The sequence below is a fragment of the Eublepharis macularius genome, chromosome 8, assembly GCF_028583425.1.
Source record: "Eublepharis macularius isolate TG4126 chromosome 8, MPM_Emac_v1.0, whole genome shotgun sequence".
Taxonomy (NCBI): Eukaryota; Metazoa; Chordata; class Lepidosauria; order Squamata; family Eublepharidae; genus Eublepharis; species Eublepharis macularius.
Window position 1 is genome coordinate 24,229,425 of NC_072797.1, and position 20,420 is coordinate 24,249,844.

General features: G+C 42.3%; 1 protein-coding gene across 1 annotated transcript in view; it reads left to right on the forward strand.

Moving 5' to 3' along the window:
- The window catches only part of EGFLAM (EGF like, fibronectin type III and laminin G domains), a 134,105-nt gene extending 113,964 nt beyond the window's left edge, over positions 1-20,141 (forward strand). Inside the window, exons 19-23 of the mRNA XM_054986658.1 lie at positions 8,258-8,336; positions 11,867-12,010; positions 14,761-14,844; positions 16,011-16,114; positions 18,225-20,141. Coding sequence (XP_054842633.1) covers positions 8,258-8,336; positions 11,867-12,010; positions 14,761-14,844; positions 16,011-16,114; positions 18,225-18,379 — 566 coding nt within the window. The 3' untranslated portion in view covers positions 18,380-20,141. The remainder of the gene's footprint in view (positions 1-8,257; positions 8,337-11,866; positions 12,011-14,760; positions 14,845-16,010; positions 16,115-18,224) is intronic.
- Positions 20,142-20,420: the final 279 nt, after the last annotated feature.

Consider the following 20,420-nt stretch of genomic DNA (forward strand, 5'->3'; position numbering starts at 1 on the left):
ATATTCCCAGAAGTATGGAGAAGACTATGATGAAACCTTTGCACCAGTAGTGAAACACACTTCAGTAAGAACACTACTGAGCATAGCAGCCGCAAGGAAGATGCATGTGGAGCATCTGGATGTGAAAACTGCTTTTCTACACGGAGAGCTGAAAGAAGACGTGTATATGACACAGCCTCCTGGATTTGAACAGTCCAAAGACAGAGGACTTGTATGCAAACTGCAGAAGAGCATTTATGGACTGAAACAGGCTGCAAGGGCCTGGAACCAGAAACTGAACCAAATGCTCATCAAAGAAGTATTCAAGCAAGGTGGGGCAGAATGCTGCTTGTACTCAAGAAAGACAACAAATGGACTTTTATTCTAATTTATGTAGATGATCTTCTCCTTTGTTATGAAAATCAACAAGATTGTGATGAAATAATTCAGCATCTGAACCAAGAGGTTCAGGTAAAGCATCTTGGAAATGTCAGTTTTTACCTCGGCGTTCAGATAGAGCGAGAGGAAGATGGAAGCTATCTTCTCAATCAAAAACAAAAGATCATGGACTTCCTAGACTACATGGATATGAAAGATGGAAAACCAACATGTACTCCAATAGAAACAGATTTCCTGAAGCAAGATGGAAACAATGAACCACTGAGAAACATCAAAGTGTACAGAGAAGCAATTGGAAAACTGCTCTACATAAGTACAGTAACCAGACCTGACATAGCAGCAGCAGTTGGAATACTGTGCAGGAAAAGTGCATCACCAAGTGTGAATGACTGGCAAGCAGTCAAAAGACTGGCAAGATACCTGAGAGGTACTGCACAACTGAAGCTCAAGCTACCAGCAAGCGACAATCCCAGACTATTGGGATTCATGGATGCTGACTGGGCAGAAGACATTACAGACAGAAAGTCTACCAGTGGACGAGTTCTTCTACGGTGGAGGAGCAATCAGTTGGACAAGCAGAAAGCAAGACCTTGTAGCGGCGTCAACTACAGAAGCTGAATACATATCAGCAGCAGAAGCATGCCAAGAACTCAAGTGGAGCCTACAACTGTTAGAAGACTTTGGGATAGATGAACCCAAACCTATACAACTTTTTAAAGATAATCAATCTTGCATAAAACTTGCAAATACAGAAAGAATTGGCTCAAGAACCAAGCACATTGACATAAAGAGTCACATTGTGAAAAATATGCAAGAAGAAGGGCTTGTTGAGCTACAGTACTGTCCCACAGAAGAAATGATAGCAGACATTCTCACCAAGTCACTTGCCAAAGAGAAGTTTCAAAGTCTACGTAAAAGCCTGAATTTTGTGGACTTTGTACACTAGACATTGAGAAGGGGTGTTGGAAATAGCAATGTCTGGTGTACTGCAGCAGCAAGAAGGAAGAAGAGACTTCTATGCAGGGGGCAGCAAGGATCACTTAGTTAGGACAGTGAGAGCAGCATCGCTCTTGTTTCCTGGGGGTCATTTCCTTGTCTTGTCTCCTATTGGCCTAAACAGGGCAATATCCTGCTTCTCTCTCCTGCCACACTTCTTTTCTTTCTCTGTAAGATGTAGTCAGATAGCAAGGATCTCTCTCTCCCTCTTTCCTATCAAGTATGTAACTTCCTCAAATAAACTTTTTGCCTCTTTAATCAGCACAGCATAACTTCACTGCTCTTTTTGCACTCAGCTAACAAGGTGAAGGAGCTTTGCGATGTTGAGATAAATTTAAATGGGGAGATCCTATTTATGGGCATCTGGGAGAATAATAAAAGTACAGGAAAATAGACAGCACTTGTTAAAAGCCATGATTATAGCTGCCCATGCTGTAATAGCGTATGGATGGAAAGATGCCTCTAAATGGACTTTGGAAAGATGGAATTGGTATCTATATGAATGGATCCAATCAGACATTTTATCGATATTAAAACAGGATAAGACATGGGAAAATAAGACGTTAACGATAAGGAAGAAATGGTCTAGATACATTAGATGGGTAAGAGGAGGCGAGACCAACCAAATTATATTAATGAAACTCCAAAGCGTGTGCTCAGGGTTAAAGATATAAAGCAGATTATTCTTATGGTCGTTCCTCTTGGGGGGGGGCGAGAAAAGGGGGAAAACAAACTTGTATCGGATGTATGGATTGTTAAATTTATTCTATATGTAAATGTATATGAAGTATAGACAGTATGTGGAGGTAATATTAATGTATACCATCAGTACAATAAAAAAAGTTAAAAAAAAATAAAAGGGATGGGAAAAAGCTGAACTCATGCGTACTTAAAAAGGGTGATACTTTTGAAATTTTGTTTCTGGGAAATAAAATCTGAATATTCTTCTGCTTTATGCTGACACACTAAAGAATGTGGAAATTACTGCTTGAACAGTAAGTAACCACTGAGAGAGGTTTTCTTTGTATGTATAGTTGTGTGTATAGTTGTGTGTCTTTATGTGTGCTGCCTCTCTATAAAGGTAGCTGCATGATTTAAACTGCTTTTTGTAGATAACGTAATCCACAATCTTCTCCCAAATTGCATTTTAATGCTGCAACATCTTGATGAGGCTTGTAAACAGCCATTTTACCTTGCCACCTGAGACTATTGAGAATTGCCTCTGGATAAACACAAACAACAAAGAGTATTGTGGCACCCTAAAGATTAACTATTTTAACGTGTCAATAAATGCATTAATCTTTAAGGCTCTTTATTGTTCCCACTTCAGCAGATTACCCTCCCAGAATCCAAGTATGTGTAGCTGGCAGTTTTGTAGAAATGCTAAGAACTGTACATTTTGTGGATTTTCTTGCGCAGCTGATATTTAAAAACAACAACAAAAGGAAAAGAGGCTATAGGTAGATGACCCTTTAGAATGTAAAGCATTACCAGCTCTGCATATTCCAGAAATCTATCCGATGCCTTGGAAACACAGAATCCAAATTTTGTTTATTGCAAGAAATGTCTAGCTTTTGTGACTGCAGATTAAAATATGCAGCTGCCAGCTTTCAATCAACATCTAATTCTGATCTCTCCTTGCCAAAAAAAAAAAAAATCCCAGAATCTTGGAATTGGATCAGAATTTGATGGGAAAACAAGGAAATATCAACAAATGTGCTTACAGAACTTGGGCTGCAAAGAATGCTGTTTTTAGTAGTATAGAGAAGTTACTACTTTTTGTAATGATGTTGGGTGCAGTCCAGCAACAGAGAAGGACTTTTAACTCCCACCCATTTCAGTGATAAATTGAAGAATGTGGTTGACTTGCCTGTTGAACGATAACGGAACGTGCTTGTTTAGTTGAGACCTTGCTTCCCTTACTTCACTGGGACTTATTTTCTAGGAAGTGTGTTAAGAATTAAAACCTTCAGAGCACTGAGCATTGACTGGATTGTGCCCAAGAAGAACGAAAATTTCCTATACTTACTTCTGAATTACTGTGTGTGTCTCAAAAGCATCCTTAAACCAGCAGAAATGGTTTCAGAAAGATTGCATCGTAGCTACGTTGTGCCTTATGGCCCTAAATCACCACTCCAAGAATTTCCCAGACCGCTTACTTATATTTCATCTTTGAAAGAAATCATATTCCTTATGCAAAACATACCAGTTTTCCAAGAGTTTAACGATAGAAATATCCGTTTTAGCACTCTATCGGACTGTGGCATTTCCACTTTGTTAATTTTAATGGAATATGGCTAGACTTCTGCATAAAGCCCACTGAAATCCCGTTCCGTGGCATTTTGGGTTGCTCAGCTGCAACAACGGAACACAATCCAACTGGCGCAGTTCAGTACAAGGTAGACAGGATTAAATGTCATGCTGTGTGTTTTGCTTGCTGAGTGGAGGCTTCTTCTGGCAACTGACCGCACAGCAGCAGCAGTGTGAGGTCAGCTTTCTATATAGATGGGCCACATTGTGTGTCAAATGCTCTCAGTGGCGGCTGGTTGCAACCTGGAAACTTCATGCCGTAGGCGGGATCCACATGGTAACCCATGCTACTGCATGCAGCAGTCCTCCTACAGGGAGCATGCTCTGTAATCTGATCCTAACGTTCAGCATTTAACCACACTCACTGGGTCACTCTACACATTTCTTCTTTTACAAGTTCTCCATGGAGCCAACTCGTGCTCCATGCAGACACACGTCAGCTCCAGGGACTGGCTTCTATATATAACAAAAGAGAGTAAAAATGGGCTCAAAAAGCTGCCGCTGGGGGAAGGATCGCTCCTGCCTTTCTCCTAAGACTTTTTCCCCCATGCAAAAAGTGTGTGTGTGTACGCGGAGTTTTCTTCTTTCTGCTGCCACAAATGCACATAATACCTCCACGTGGGGTGGCAGAAATGGGGAAATGTCTCCCCTCCACACTGTTTTTGCACGGGTGGGGGGGCAGAAGCTTGGGAGAAAGGCCAGGAGCGTTCACTCCCCTGGTGGCAGCTTTCCGAGCCCATTTGCACTTTTTTTTTAAATAGGAGCCAATCCCTGTGCTGATGCTAAGGTCGCCAGGGAGTCCCTCGATGGGAGATGCCCAGGTCCCTGGACTCTCCTGGCGGGGGATTGGGAGCCGGCACTTACCCCGGCTTCCTTCTTCACATGCGCGCTCCCAGCTTGCGTGATATCACTTCTGGGAGTGATGGCATCACACGGGGGGGGAGGGTCAAAGGGTGCCATCCTTGCTGGCGTGGGCTGCCACCTGCCGCCACTGCCACGGCCCTCTCTTGTTTGGTGCACAGGGACCGGGGCAGCAGCGAGAACGGGCAGTGATGGCGGCAAGAGTGGCCTGCTCTCACTGCCGCCACCACGGCCTCGCTGCCACCGCCGCAGCCTTCTCTCACGGCGCTGGAGTGCACCCCCCCCTGCCAGCCAAGTAAGTGGGTACAGGGGAAAGGGTAGGATTGGGGATCTCCTGCCCCAAGTGGGGGAATGGGAACCCTAGCTGATGCGTGTCTTCACAGAGCATGGGTTGACTCCATGGAGAAGTCGTAAAAGAAGTAACGTATAGAGTGATCCTTTAATTCTATGCATTATTTCAGTGAGACTGAGGGCTGAAATGTGCATGGTAGAAGCAGGCACAGGGGAGAGCACGTGCTTGACTGTACCACTCATTGCAAGGCAGGACCATCCCTTCTCTCTGATATGTTTTCTATGTACAGAAAGTGTTATAGGGAAAGTATTCAGCCTGGTGACTCCCCCCGTCTGAAAATAGCACAACCCTAGCAAAAGCTGCAGTGCCTGGTTGCTTGGAGTCAATGCTCTGAAGCACTCCTCTTTGACTGGGTTCCATCCAAGGTGGTTAGGATGGAGATGCTGGGCAATGCTGGAAGTAGCGACGCTGAGCTGCAAAAACCTAAAAGTGAACAACACGTCATCTTTTGTGACCTAAACATACAAGCACACTGAACGTGGCATGTTTAAGCCCATTGATTTCTGTGGGCTTCAACATGCCGCATTCTGGCTGCGTGGTGGTTGTGATGTTGAAGAAGAAAGGGTTATGTTACACCTTTTCCCCCCTCACAGTGCAATCCTAGGCAGAGTTAATTTCAGTGGACTTAGAAGGTTATGACTCTCCTTGGGATTGCGCTACTAGGCTAGTATCAGCAAGAGATTAGCCCCAAATCTCATCCCTGAAAGCCTGGCTGTGTGCACCCCAGTCCTGTGACCAGCGATGGCACACCCTAGCCTGCATTGTGGAGTGCGTTGCATTGTGTCAGCATGGTGCAAGACTTGGTTTCTGCTTTGGCCACACTGGACATTTTCCCTAATTTCATTGCAGATGAAACGGCCATTTGCCTACCAGGTATTTTTTTTTCATATTTTGTTACCATGCATTTCCTGCCCCCCTCTCTACTGTTTCCTTTTTAGTCATGTGAAGAAAGACCTAAACTTGATGACTAAGGAAAGTGAGAAAAAACAAGGAAAGGCTGAAAAATGAGAATGGAAAACACTGAACTCGCTTCTCCTTTGGGGTTCCCCTCCATTTTGTTTACTAAAGAATATGACCCTTTATGTAATTTTCCCGGTATGTAATTTACCTAGTCCGTTAACAGAAAATCAAAAACATCTCAACCTGTTGCTAAGATAACAACTGGCTCCAATCAAATGAGATGAGAGGCGGGGTCAGGCAAATGAGCCATAAAAAGTTATAATCTCGCTTCAGGACCGAGCAAAGGATGCCCTCATACATTGCCTGCGTTCTGATGCCATGAATGAACCATGGTTGTTTTGTGATGGGGATTAACTTCCAGAGGCCTCTGGTTCATAAATTTCCTCATTTCTCCCCTTCCTGTCTGCACACCGAGACTGAAAACTTTCTGGCTTAAAATGAGCCAGAATTTCTTCTTGTCTAAATCAGAAACTTTTAACAAACTCTGAATGTGTATCTTGTCAAAAGAGCATTGTAATTTAGGGTTAAATGTAGGTTAGAATCTAAGCGTACAAGAAAGGTAGGGGGGGGGGACACACAATTAGTTCAAGCACCTGACTTTGATGTTACAACAAATTGTGGCTAACTTGAAAACAGGAAGTCTTCAAACTAGGTGTGGTGGGAGAAGGGAAAGACTGCAAGAATTCAACACTTGTTCTCCTCACAAACAAACCATGGTTTGTTTTGTTTGTACGTGATGACTAAATGCTTTCCTGGTTGGTTGATAGTCCTACATTTGGCAGCAAGTCAGGAGGGAGAGAGGGAAGTTGACTGTTGGAGAGCTGCTCACTTAAAGATGCCTTGGAGCTGGACCTGTTTTTTGAAAGAGAGGATCACGTCCTTACAATCTTCGGTGCGATGTCTTGAACAGGCAATATAAGGCTTCCCCTGAAAGAGCATGGTCTCGGCCAGCTAGGAATTAACTCTGCTTCAGGCAGCAAGTTGGAGTGCCCTGCACCCCGGCATTCAAACAGTGATGTCGAAGGGCCTCAGACTGATATTTCACAAGACATGCCAGGCTTTTGAGAGGAGGAGAGGCAAGCCAAAACAGCATGCCCCCTCCTCTTGAAAAACTTCAGGGTGTTTCACCCAAACACCAGTTCAGGCAATGTCGATGGTTTGTAGAGTGCAGCTAAATGTGTGGATTAGGACCCAGGCTAGTGGTGCGGCCTTCAGAGAAGAGAAAATTTTGACCACTCCCTGTAACCCTGAGATGCCAATAGAATTGCTTTTAAAACGCTTCAGCCACCCTGCTTGCCATTACAAGTATTTGAACAGTAACTTTATCTAGAATAATTCCTCACAGAGGAGACTTGTATTGGATACATGAGAAATAAAAACAGTCAATGGGGTTTGGGATCATAAAAGTAAAGATCCATGTCACGGAGACTACTTATGTGAGGAGCCATTTGCTTCTTTCCCTAGCCTCAGCCATACTTAAATGGGAACCATTTCCTGTTAGGCTCATCAGATGGTACTTCACCTTTGTGGTGATGATGATGATGATATTAACTGTGCCTATATACCGCTCTTCTAGACAGATTGGTGCCCACCCAGAGCGGTGAGCAAGTTAGTGTTATTATCCCCACAATACAACTGGGAAGCTGGGGCTGAGAGGAGTGGTTTACCCAAAGCCACCTACTGAGCTCATGGTAGTAGTGGGATTCAAACCAGTAGAGTGCTGATTCACAGCCAAATCACTTAACCACTGTGCTACAGCAGCTACCACTCCGAGGGGGCTCACGTTGAAGCCGTCCCTCACTGTTTTTCTTCCACTGAAGATATAAAACAAGCAGTGTAGTTATTATATCCCATACTTACAGGTACACGATTGCTGCCTGGTCCTAACAGGGTTTACGCAGCATCATTCAGTATTGTCCTAGAAATCTCCTGGATTCCTGTTAGCTTAGAATTCCAATGAGGTGTCCACCCAGCTGTGTGAGGAATGAGGGAAATGAAATCAAATTGGGCTCTCACTAGTTCACTTAGTATCTTTGCCTCCCGTGGAGAAGAACTTGAAACATTACAAACGAACCCACTAGGTAGAATTCTAGCAGAACTTATCCCTCTTCATGTTTTTATGGGGGGGGGGGTGTTGAACCAAGATAATTTTTGTGTGCTTGTGCCACTCTTAACAGGATGCAGAAGTAAAGGGCTGCACCAATACAGAGTTCAGAGTTTCTCCATCTACACCTTGTTTTTTCTCTCTTATCAGGATTCCATTTTGTCTGGGGTCTATAAAGAGAAAGTTGTTGCCTGAATATCTTGCTCCTTGAGCTTTCTTCTTGCCCTGTTAATAGAGCCTTTATCACAAGAAAAGTCTGTCATTTAATATTGTTTTATCCCCCCTTAATTTTCTAGCTGTTACAGAAGCAATTGAAATTCCTCAGTTTATCGGCCGCAGTTACCTCACGTATGATAGTCCAGAAATTCTTAAAAGGTAAATTGATACAGAATTTAGTCATTGCTTTCAGGGACATCCCAAGTAGACTTGTGAAGAAGATCATGTTGAAGGGAAGATTGGTACTTCGTTTTGTAGAGATGGATGGCAGATATTAAAATAATCGCATTAAGAACTGCCTTTCTGGACCAGACCAACGTCCAGCATTCTGTTCCCAGCCAGCCAAATGCCATTTTGGAAAACATAATACGTTGCTAATGGAAGTTTATAGTCCATTTATTACTCAGTTAAAGTAAAGTCATCATTGGGGAATTTGGGGCTTGAAACAAGGAGTCTCAGAGTCCGAGGCTAGTAGCTAAACCAGTGGTTTAACTACCACTACTACCCACTAAGTAAGTGACATAATCATTACATAATGTGAAAGCTGTAGCTAAAATAAATAGATTTAAGATACATACATAAGGTACACAGATCTCAAAAATACGTTCATCAGCCAGCTCCTTAATGTTAGATTTGTTTCCGGTTTGCTGTGTGCCACTCTTGAAGGGCTGGAGTTGGGAGGAATCCAGGATCTGAGACTTAATTATCAAGACTGGGAAAAGAATATAAAATAACCCCACTTGCTGTGAGAAGCCATTGCAAGCAGGGGAGAGGGTGCCTAAAATTCTGAATTCTTCCTTCTAGCCCTCTGGTGTTCCAGATTCCCTTCAAGATTTTTTGTTAACCCCCAGGGGACTATCCAGTTAAGAACAACTGAGCTAAACTAAGCTAATCTGCCCTAATCTTCTGGATAAATCTGTTGTTTTAAAAAATCTGAGGTAACATGTTTCTTGGCCTGGATACAGGTGCAAATATTTTGTACGAATGGATGAAACAGGTTATTCTGCCACAAAACTATGAATGGTAAAATGGATTCCAGAGTTCTGCAGTTCCCCTTTTAATCTACTGGCACCTTAGTTGTGGATAGTAGATCGCAACTTCTGATTTGGGAAACAGGAGTCTGAGCTCCCCCTTCTAGCTGAGGAGGTGCTATTTGTAGTGTTGGGCCAGTAGAGCATGTGCTTTGCATGCAGAAGGCCCCAATTTCAATTCCTGGCATCTATAGTTAAGAGAACCATGTATGAGGTGATGTGACTAATCTTTGCTGATACCCTGGACAGCTGCTGCCAGTCAGAGTAGACAATATTGAACTTGATAGATCAAGGGTCTCACTTAGCAGATGGCAGCTTCATGGTGGCGTGTGTGTGATCACCATATGCCCTGCTCCACTATTTTTCCAGCCAACAGTGTGAGAGGTAGCCCTTGCACCTACACTGCCAGCAGCCTGCAGTCCTGCCATGCTGGGTCACAAAAAGGGAGAGAAAGTTTAGGAGTGGGTCCCACTTCCAAAAGCTTGAGAGCCACTGTTGTGAATGCAAATTAAAACACCTCCTCCTGGTTGCTGAAATAACATCCCCAGCGATGAACCATTATAATGTGACCAGCCGATGCAAAGCACCAGTGATTTCCCCCTGTTCACTCACTGCCATGATCGGAAAGTGTAAGCTCTTGTGTCTTCCCACCCCTCCTGTGATGCATCTCCATGTGAAGTCCAATCCCCTGTGCCTTTTTAGGGTGAAGCATCATGACAACAACTGGTGTATATTAAACAGCCATGTCATGGATTACATGGTAGCCGGGATGGCAAAATATAAGCGTTCATGTTTCCTTAGCCAGGTTATTTCCTTAGCCAGTTCTTTAGCCAGAATGCCCAAGCAAATGTCTTCATCTGCAAAGAGAAACTTCTAGAAAGGAAGCTGCATGGTAAAATGGCTTCTGCAGCCTTCCCAGTTTTACTCAGATGAGTGATTTGCTTGGCTGGTTAAAGCCTTAAGTTACCAGAGCTTAATGAGCCTTTTCCTTTCTGTCACCCAGTCAAAAATTAGAACTTTTAACCACTGCCACCACCAAGAGCAGAGAGAGATCTATAACTTTTCCTTCTGTCTGTAACCAAAGGTCAAGTACTTTAAACTCTCATTAATTTATCACTAGCTTCACGTGTTGACTGTGGGTCAGATCATAAAAAGGCAAGCTTGGGGTTGCAAAAGACTACAGAATTATACTGACTAGTATACTTTTTTAACTGGAAAAAATTATTATAAAAAGAAACCAAATGAAGATAAAAGGTAAATTATCACATTTTTGGCTAAGGAAAAAAATGGGAATAAACACGTCCTCTGATCTTTAATTTATCCCTAATAATGGAATGTAGAGAGTCATAAACCTAGTTACAAAAATCTAGTTACTCGTTCATCCTCATTCTTAAACTGGGTCATCTCACTCCTCCATCCTTCAATGGAGCTGCCATTGTACTGCCCCTCCTCTGCTTTTCCAAAGGACCAAGAATAAAAAAGCCACAGAGTCTCTCACAAAAGAGCCGTCTGCAATAGCCACACCTTTTTGCCTACTGAAGAATTCCAGCCTTTTCTAGTTCAGGAAAGCTGACACTTTAGGAAGGTTCTTCTGTCCGTTTAAGCCAGTCATCCATTTACTTACCTATTTATGTAGGGCATATATATGCTGCTTGTTCAGAGACCTGCTTGAGGAAGCTTAAGTAAAAATAATACCACAAAGTCATAAGAAGTCATAAATTGTCATACAGAAAACCAAACTAGCCATTAAAACAAGACAAGGCCATAAAGACAGCATAAAATAACCCTTGAACGCCCTAAAAAGAAACTAGATCTTAAAGCAGAAGCAGAAAATAAAACAGACCAACAGATAAAACCCAAATGTTGGGATAAAAAGAAATGCCCTGGCCTGTTGCCTAAATCGTAATTTTTCTTGCTAGGCAAATTCCCAGCTGAAAGCTCACTTGGAAAACTTGTTTTACTACCTTTGTCCTAACTGGCAAGCCTCTGAATATCTGTAGAGTTTAAATTAATAACTCCCCCACCCCCGCAACTGCAGTTGTATTCTGCAGGTTACTTATGGCATGAAGAGTCATTTCACCACAGGCCTTTTTCCTCATAGATCTATTTTTTTAAAAAATGTTTGCAATTTTAAAATCTAGTGTTGCATCGTAGTTCCTGAAACTACAGTTACAAGTCCAGATTTATAGGGAGGGAAGATTCAATTAGAACCAGGGCTTTTTTCCAGCGGGAACGCAGTGGAACAGAGTTCCGGCACCTCTTGAAAATGGTCACATGGCCGGTGGCCCCGCCCCCTGATCTCCAGACAGAGGGGAGTTTAGATGGCGCGGAGGGCAATCTAAACTCCCCTCTGTCTGGAGATAAGGGGTGGGGCCACCAGCCATTGACCATTTTTACCAAGGGCGATTTAAACTTTTAAAAACTGCCCCCTTGTTCCAGCTGACCCAAAATGGCGTCATTGTGCGGTCCTGAGATCCACCACTGAGTTCCGCCACCTCTTTTCCCAGAAAAAAAGCCCTGATCAGAACTGAAACAAAAAGATCTATTATTGAGTCAGACTGTGTATGTTCAGAGAGCAGTGATTGATTGCGGGAGTATCATATTTTCACTGCACCGTAAAATTTTGTACAACTTAATATTGTTTTCCTGTCCACTAAGAGTGTCAGGATCAAGAACAAATGTGTTCATGAGGTTCAAGACAACGCTGATGGATGGCCTATTGATGTGGCGGGGAGACAGTCCTATGAGGCCCAACAGTGATTTCATCTCATTAGGTCTTCAAGATGGCGCCTTAGTCTTCAGGTAAGTTGCTTATTCTGGAGCTGGTAATGATAAGAATTGAGGCTCAACAAGCCTTAATCATGACTTAATCATGACACAGCCAACACCAAAACTGATCTGTACTTTTTTCAGCCACTCCCCAAAACTCGAGTCTGAAAATATCCAAACAATCCAGACTAAAAGACTTAACACCCTCAGACAACTCACCCTCCCCATCCAACTATGTGCTGCACAAAGCGGGAGTCTAATATACATGCATTGCTCTAGTACCTTCAAGGGCTGCACCATTCAGTTCAGTGGAGGAGGATAAATTTCTTGAGCACCCCTTTGTGAAAGAGCTACCCTCTCTGTTGTCATATAAATGCAACTGCCCACATTAACAAGAGCCCTGTGTGTATATCGTTTAAAGATGGTTTGCTCTCACATGCTAACAAAGCATCTGCCCAACATCTCTGGCTTGACCATTCTGTTTATACATGAACAGGGAGAGGCTAAGAGATCTGGGCACAGAATTCCCAAATCCTAGCCTCGCTGCCAAGCTGTACCCATTTACAATATGAGAGAGGAAATACCAGGTAGACATGTATCAATAAGTCTCTGTCTCTGGGTGATAGAATTTAACAACCCAGGAAATAAGGGAGTGTTTTTTGTTTGTTCAAATCTTCTACAAAGAGCAGTATTGTTGCTAGATTTTCCTTCTCTGTGTGAAATGATAACAGTTTTCAGTGAAGGGACAACTTGCAAGTTTGTTTGGTCCCATGGGAAAGCACAGCACGCTGAGATCTACCTTGTTATTTGGTTTTATATTTAATCCCCTCACTGTCTCTGCAAAGTATTTTGATGCATTATTCTGAAAAGCAAATGTTCTTACTGCCAAAAAGAAAAAAAGAAGAGAAATGTAAACCCAAGAAGTGACAGTAAAATGAAGACACTGTTCTTTGGGAGATTGTTTCCTGTTCTTCAGTTGTTTATGAACTTTTTATGCGTTGCATCCAATTTGGGGGGGGGGGTTGGATTATTGGTTCATCAAATGGCCTGCTGTTTCTTTTTGTCAGTTTTTCTTTCTCAGATTAAGTAGCTGCACAGTCTCTTGAGAAAACAGTTGTCCATCCTGGTGTGATTATATATAGACACATACAGTAAAATTCAATTTTCACAATGCAGTAAAGCCCACAGAACAAGACAACCGAAGCATCTGAACTAATGCACCAAAATGTAATATGAGAACGTTACTGTGCCTTTTAAAGAATGTCCTTTATCAAAATAATTGCCTGATGAGGACCAGTACAGATGTTCAAACATGTCCTGAGATGAGATTTCTCACTCAGGTAGGGTACATCCCTGGCCAGAATCATCTGGCCATTCAGTGAAGAAAATATCACATATCACAGCAGCAGATTTGTGGTAAAAATCTGAGATATACAGAGGCACAAAGCCATTTCCTTGTGGTTTCCTGTGGTTAAATGTTGCAAAACTTGGCGTCTTTTTGAAGAAGAACTGAAACAAGGTTGGAATCAAGTTGTGTAGTAAAATAGTAATAGGGTTTCTTTTGTTATGGAATCTTGAGATTGCAAAAGCCGTCCAAGCAAAATTAGGAACAAAAATCTTCATGGAAGGGTGCAGATTTCAACCTAAGTTTCTTGGTGTTCAAAATAAGGTTATGGGAAACTCAAAAAATGTATAGATCATTGATCTGAGTTCTCTCTCTGCTTGACGTGAGGTGAACAAAACTCATACAGAAAGGGGGGAAATCATAGAAATTCTGAATGAAATAGAATGTATTAATTCTGAATTCGAGCATTTGGGAATGACAGTGAATTTATTTGTTTTGGGATGAGAAACTCTGTTTTCTAGGACTAGCAAACTCAGTTTTCTCTCTGTAAAACCCAGAAAAAGAACCCCAAAGTTTATCGTATTTAAATTTTTATGCTGCATAAGCCCTGTTAAATCATTGTCAGATTTTTTCAGATGTTTACACAACATTCCTTTTTAATAGTGTTAAGAATTACATTAGTGAATCAAGCCAAGGTTCCATCAAATGCTAGCTAACCCATATTTTCTGTGCCTGGCATCTGGTAATCAAAGAGTTAATCTGAGTGGTAGCTATTGTAGTTCAGCCGTTGAGAGACTTTTCATGTGTGTTTGTGGCTGCAAACTCTTCAGTGTTTTTCTACTTTTCTACAGTGCACCCTTTTTCTAGATGGCTAAGCAGATTCTGATTTTGAGGGCAAGCTCATTTGTCAGTTCATATGAAAAACAGGAACTCAAGAAAGGAATTGAAGTATCAAAAGGAAGAAGAGTGGGAAAGGAGGGTGTCTTATCAGCTTGAGGCTTATTTGCATAATTTTAACACAATTTGTAAACTGCCTTGAGTCTCAGCAGAAAGGGTTGGCTATAAATGAATGAAGTAAGTAAATAAATACGTATGAACCAAGATGGCTATATTAGCTAAATCTGAACCAAGTCTATAGATTGGATTTAGTATACTTTTCTGCTGACTGAATGGATTTCTGTGAGCAGAAGGAGAGTTTCTTGTCTCCTGTATTCCACTATACCTCAAAATGTTGTTCCTGGGAAACAGGAGACCCCTCCAGAACAAAATGAGACAGGCGTTGGAGATCTGCAGTGAGACTGGTAAAAAATTAGCAGCAGCTTCCCACTGGATCTAATCCAGGGACCTGTTAGCATTTGATTATTTAAAAAGAAGCATAACTATGAATAAGCATAACAGAGAATGGGCTGGCATTTGAGCATCTTTCCTTTTGTTCCAGCTATAATCTGGGCAGTGGCATTGCTTGCATTATGGTGAATGGCTCTTTCAACGATGGCCGATGGCACAGAGTAAAGGCAGTTCGGTAAACTGTTTCTATTTTATGCTTCTGTCAGGGTACATGATTCATGATTCAAAGGATGAGTTTCTCATCTAAAGAGTTCTGGCTCCAAAGAATATACTCTAAATTTCAACTAGGAGGAAACTCATAATAATAAAGTACCATGAAAGTTGCAACCACCTTGTGGTGACCTAAAGACCATGGAGACTATAGAGGGAGAAGTAATGATTGACAAACAGACAGTAGCAGGGCTTTTTTTCAGCAGGAACGCAGTGGAATGGAGTTCCGGCACCTCTTGAAAATGGTCACATGGCTGGTGGCCCCGCCCTCTGATCTCCAGACAGAGGAGAGTTTAGATCACCCTCCACGCCCTGTGCGTGGAGGGCGATCTAAACTCCCCTCTGTTTGGAGATCAGGGGGCAGGGCCACCAGCCATGTGACCATTTTCACTGCGGGCGATTTAAATGTTTAAAAACTCCTCCCCTTGTTCCAGCTGACCCAAAGTGATGTCATTGCGCAGTCCCGGAAGCATGCATGCACTTTGCGCATGTGGTACCAGGGGCACCACCTCCCGCCAGGAGTTGCCCCCTGTTCTGGCAACCCATTGAGTTCCACCACCTCTTTTCCCAGAAAAAAAGCCCTGGACAGTAGGTAGTGGCAAGATTTCCAAAAAGCTGATGCCAGCAAAGACAGTTGCATATGCTTAGGCTTCCTTTGGATTAGGGAAATGAACTAACCGCCTTAGAAATAAATTTTGAGCAGACTTCAGGATTTCACATGTGGATCAGATTAGGAATGTTTTAACATCCTTCAATTGGTCCTCAAATAAGGGAACACCAAAAGCAGTCCTTGCTATAGTTCTGTGTATGATGTGGCAACAAGAAATAGATGACACCAGGCTGCCATGTCCTAGTATTGATTATGTTCTGTTTCAGTATTTTTTCTACTCTGTATTGGATTCTTGCTAATGCTATATCTTTTTAAACTTGTATCTGTTTTCTTTATGTTTATGGAAATGTCCTTGATACTGTATGGAAATGTACTTGATACTGACTGTACTAATCTCATACTGTGTAATCCGTCTTGAGTCTCAGTGAGAAAGGCGGACTGTAAATGACATTAAAAAATCAGTTACAACATGAAGTTATCTGAAAAGCATGTGAGTGTATATATATCTTTTTCACTTTAAGAGATGGACAATCTGGCAAAGTCACAGTGGATGATTATGGTGCTAGAACTGGTAAATCACCTGGAATGATGAGACAATTGAACATCAATGGAGATCTGTATGTTGGTAAGTTCCTCCTAACTTAATTCTTCTTTATTGAGGATTTCGGGGAGATTGGATCATGCGTGTTTATCATTTGCTATCTAACCTTGCAAATAAACCTGGACAAAACAGATTATTCCTGTCACTTCCCATTACATCAAACACAGTGGTGCACTAGCATGAGGGAAGGTGCTTTTCAGGGAGTCCACAATTTCCTCAGATTTTTCAGTTGAACTGCAACCCCTGTGCTACATTCCTGAGAGTTCTTCAAACATCAAAAACGGATTTTCAGATAGCTGATCTGGGGGTACACGAGGCAGAGAAGTTCTTGTCCATAAAAAGAGATAAGTTGGTAGTTCTTTGGATTTAATCCGATGTTCACATTCAGCAGAAGAAGGGAGTGTTGATTCTTGAAAGCTCCTACCCTGAAAATGTTGGTCTCTAAGATGCCACTGGACTCAGATCCCGTTATTCTTCTGAAGTCCAACATGGGTACCTACCTGAAACACATTCAGCTGTGAGTGATGATCTTCTGAGAGATCGACACAAGTATAAACACGATAAGCATCTTTTAAAGTTAAAGCTAATTTAGGCATGGTTTTAAGGAAACTGGCACACAAGTACTGGTTTTCACAGGAGTGTTGTCTTGGAACAATGCCCAGAAGAACTAGTTAAGTTGCAACCAATTGTTTACATGGACAATTAATTCCTGTGTCATGTTTTACACTGTTTCTCTTAATATGCCCAGGAACCACTTCCATAGAAGCATTTGTGGTTGTTTCAGAAGAAGGCCAAGCCAAATGAGCAACTCCCAGGATGAAATTGTACAATCTCAGTAATAGAATGTTTAGCTTGGCTTTCAGTCTCTAGAGCTGTTCACAACACGAATTTGATTTAACATGCCTATTTATGGTTCTGTCATATAACGATTCCGTGCTTTGCCAGAGCAGCTGTTCTCGTTTAGCAGGCTGAGATACATGCTTGCCAAAGCCTACGCCAGCAAGCCATTTGCAGAAATAGAACTTGAACCCACCTATAGCGCCCTATGAAGTAATCCATATAAACACCTTGCAAAAAAGAAAACCCCATTTATAAAGCTCATCGCAACCATGAGCATGAGAACTAACAGCCCGATCTATTGTCATTAGGGCCAAATTAGAGAGTGTTTATTAAAACCTCCCCCAGAAGGTCCCAATCAAGATTGGTGTCATGATGTAGGGAGAAGGGAGGTTTACCCTTCCCACATGCGCCATTTATCTCCCTCCCTCCCCCCACCCAAGTTATTTTCCTGTAGGACAAAACAAAGCACCCCTATAGTTCCTATCAGTTTTTCCCACAGGGCAGATAGCATCCACAGGGGGCTATTAAGTTCATGAAAACATCAACAAACGAATTGAGCATTGCCATCTTCTTACAAACACACATGAAACCAAAGTGGGCCTCCTCCGACTGCTGCTGTTTAATGTTTAAAAGTTTATGTGGATTAGGGAGTATATGGTTAATTCTGTCGACTGATTTTGCTGTTTTTTGGTTTCTGCCCTGCTCGATGTAAATTGTTTTATTGAATGCCAATAAAAAGTTGCTGATGCTGATGCTGTTTAAAAGTTACAAGAGATTTAAATATTTATTTAGCTACTCTATATCCTCTTTTTCTCCCTTTCCACAACAATACAGCGAGATAGGTTGGACTGAAGGCCAAATTACAAGAGACGAATGACACTTGTACAGCTTCCCTCAAGTTTTGATGGGAAATGTAGGCAACTTGGCGGAATGTTGGACAAGTGACAGTTGAAAAGCCCATTGGACAGCAGTCAGAGAGTCAAGCTACAAGACCAGGATGCCTACATTTCCCATCAAAACTTGAGGGAAGCTGACTAGTGTCCAACCTGTGTCATTCGTCACTTGTAGCTTGGCCCTTAGAATGACTGACCCAAGGTCACCCAGTGAGCTTCCATAGCCGAGCAGCAATTCAAACCTGGCTCACTGAACTTCTAGTCTGCTGCACTAACCGCTATAGCTACACAAACAGATTCATTGTAGCATAAGCTTTCGGGGGGCTTAGCAACGTTTATGCTTACATTCGCTGGGCTGTCTCATTAATGTACTTTTTCTCCCCCTCTGCCCCGCCCCTCAGGTGGAATGAAGGAAATCGCACTACATACAAACAGACAATATATGAGGGGACTGGTGGGGTGTATTTCTCACTTCACCCTTTCAACCGATTATCATATTTCGCTGGTTGAAGATGCAGCTGATGGGAAGAACATTAACACTTGTGGGACAAAATAAGAGCCGGAGAGTCTTCACGTGGAAGAACCTGCGTGATGTAAACGCCCACCGTACACATTGAAGACTTTTTTAAAAACCGCCTAGGGGCAGAAACTGAACTGAAACAAAAGGGAACTGTTTCCCACTCTCCTTTTTTAAAAAAAATGGTGGGATGCTGTGCTGTCTCAGATAAACTCTTCATTACTACAGATTTAGAATATAGTTCAGAAAAAGCCCCAGTATACTTGCATAGGGCTGGTGTTTCTTCTGCTAGTTCTGTGCACAAGTGTTCCATCTTTGCCAGACCTACAGCCATACACACAATAAACCACTGGCATTTGCAACCGGCAACCGCTTAAGTGAGCAGTAGACAGGTGGGCAACAAAATGAACGTTCCCTGGCTTTGAAGAGTTGGGTTTTGTGACCTTGAATAGTGCCTGCCTGGCTTCCTTGTTTCGGTTCAAGGCAAGCTGTAAGGGCTCTAAGTTTTCCTGTGCTACTGCCTTGATTCCCACCAGGTGCCCAGCAGCCCTGCTTGAGTAAATATCGTGTCCCATACAGAATAGTAGGAGGTGGGCTTTAACACTGGTAGCAATGCCTAATGGGAACATCCTAGACTGCATAATCTTGTGGGAAGACACATACTATCAGCAACCGTGATGAAGAATAGCACCATCTCTTCAGTTTTGAAGGAGAAGAGACTCCCAAGCCTGCACTAAAACGACACCTTCAGTATCAACTGCTGTTCCAGCCTCCTTTGAGCCTCCGTGGAGAAAAGAAGCCAATGACCAAAGAGTTTCTGGGCTACTGCATTCTGCTGCATGTTTGAATAAGTCCCTGGAGCCCCACAGTGAAACCTCTGCATGTTGAAAACTAGCAAGTCATGGAGAAGGGTTGGAGTCTTCTCCTTCTAATCTAGTTTTGTTCTAATAGAGGGGAGCATTCATTCTTGCCACTTCCTGTTGAAATGGTAGAATCTAGGAACAGTTTTAACCTGGTACCCTGCTGGTTTTGCTTCATCTTTACTTTTCTCCCTCCATAGCAAGCAGCACAGGACTCTATTGTCCTTTACTCTTTCACACAGACAGAAGTGAGCAAATGAAAGACTGGTATTCTGCAATGTTGAGGCTTCCAAGGCGTACATTGGTGGTCAGTAGAGGTCATGCATCAGTCCATTATCCCAAGAGCGATATAGCAGGTTGGTAGCTGCGTGTTTGCAAAGCAATGCACGGAGAACATCTTTGGAACTACAACAGATCATGTAATGTCACAATGACTGTGTCGTCCAGCAAGCCTAGTGGCGTATTTCAAAAGCGCTATATTTATGCATTTATTTTCCTATTCCAGACTCATCAAGCCACATTTACAGAGCGAAAAAATTTCCAGCTCCATTTTGCCCAGTGTAAATAACCATCAAGCTAACCCCTTTGCAGATTCTGCTCTGTACTGAAGAGGACCGTTCCTACTATTTACAAAGTTTACTTTTTTATTATAAGCAATGAAAATCAACAACCACATTTTATAGCAGTAATTTTGTACATGTATATTTTTATATAGCATCAGCTGCAGAATCGATTGGCTAGCATAATTTTGTAAATGGATTAGGCATCTTACTATCACCAAGAGGAGGAAAGCCGAGGTTTATCAGACTGTGGGTCATGCGAGTTTCATATGTGCTGATTTTATGGTTTCCGTGGAAATGTTTGTGAAACGTAACTGGTTTTACCTTTTTTGTTTGTAAATTTAGACAGCTGAATATGTACATTAATGAGATTTTTCTGCTTTAAAAATATTGTAAAGATGTTCAAAATTGTGTTCTATGATACTTTGGCATCATTTTTTTTTTTAAGAACAGCGGTCCAAAACAGACATTACAGAGGGAACCCACAAGGACTTGTGGTGGATGGGCTCACATTCCCCCTTGCAGTGTTGCAAAAACATGGTGGTACTCTTCTCTTAAAGATGCAGATATTGCTCCTATCATTTAATCCCCCAGTGTTTTTCTGCAAACCTAGAGTTTTCCCCAGGCATGTGGAAAAACCTGTATGTAGCCCTATTGTGT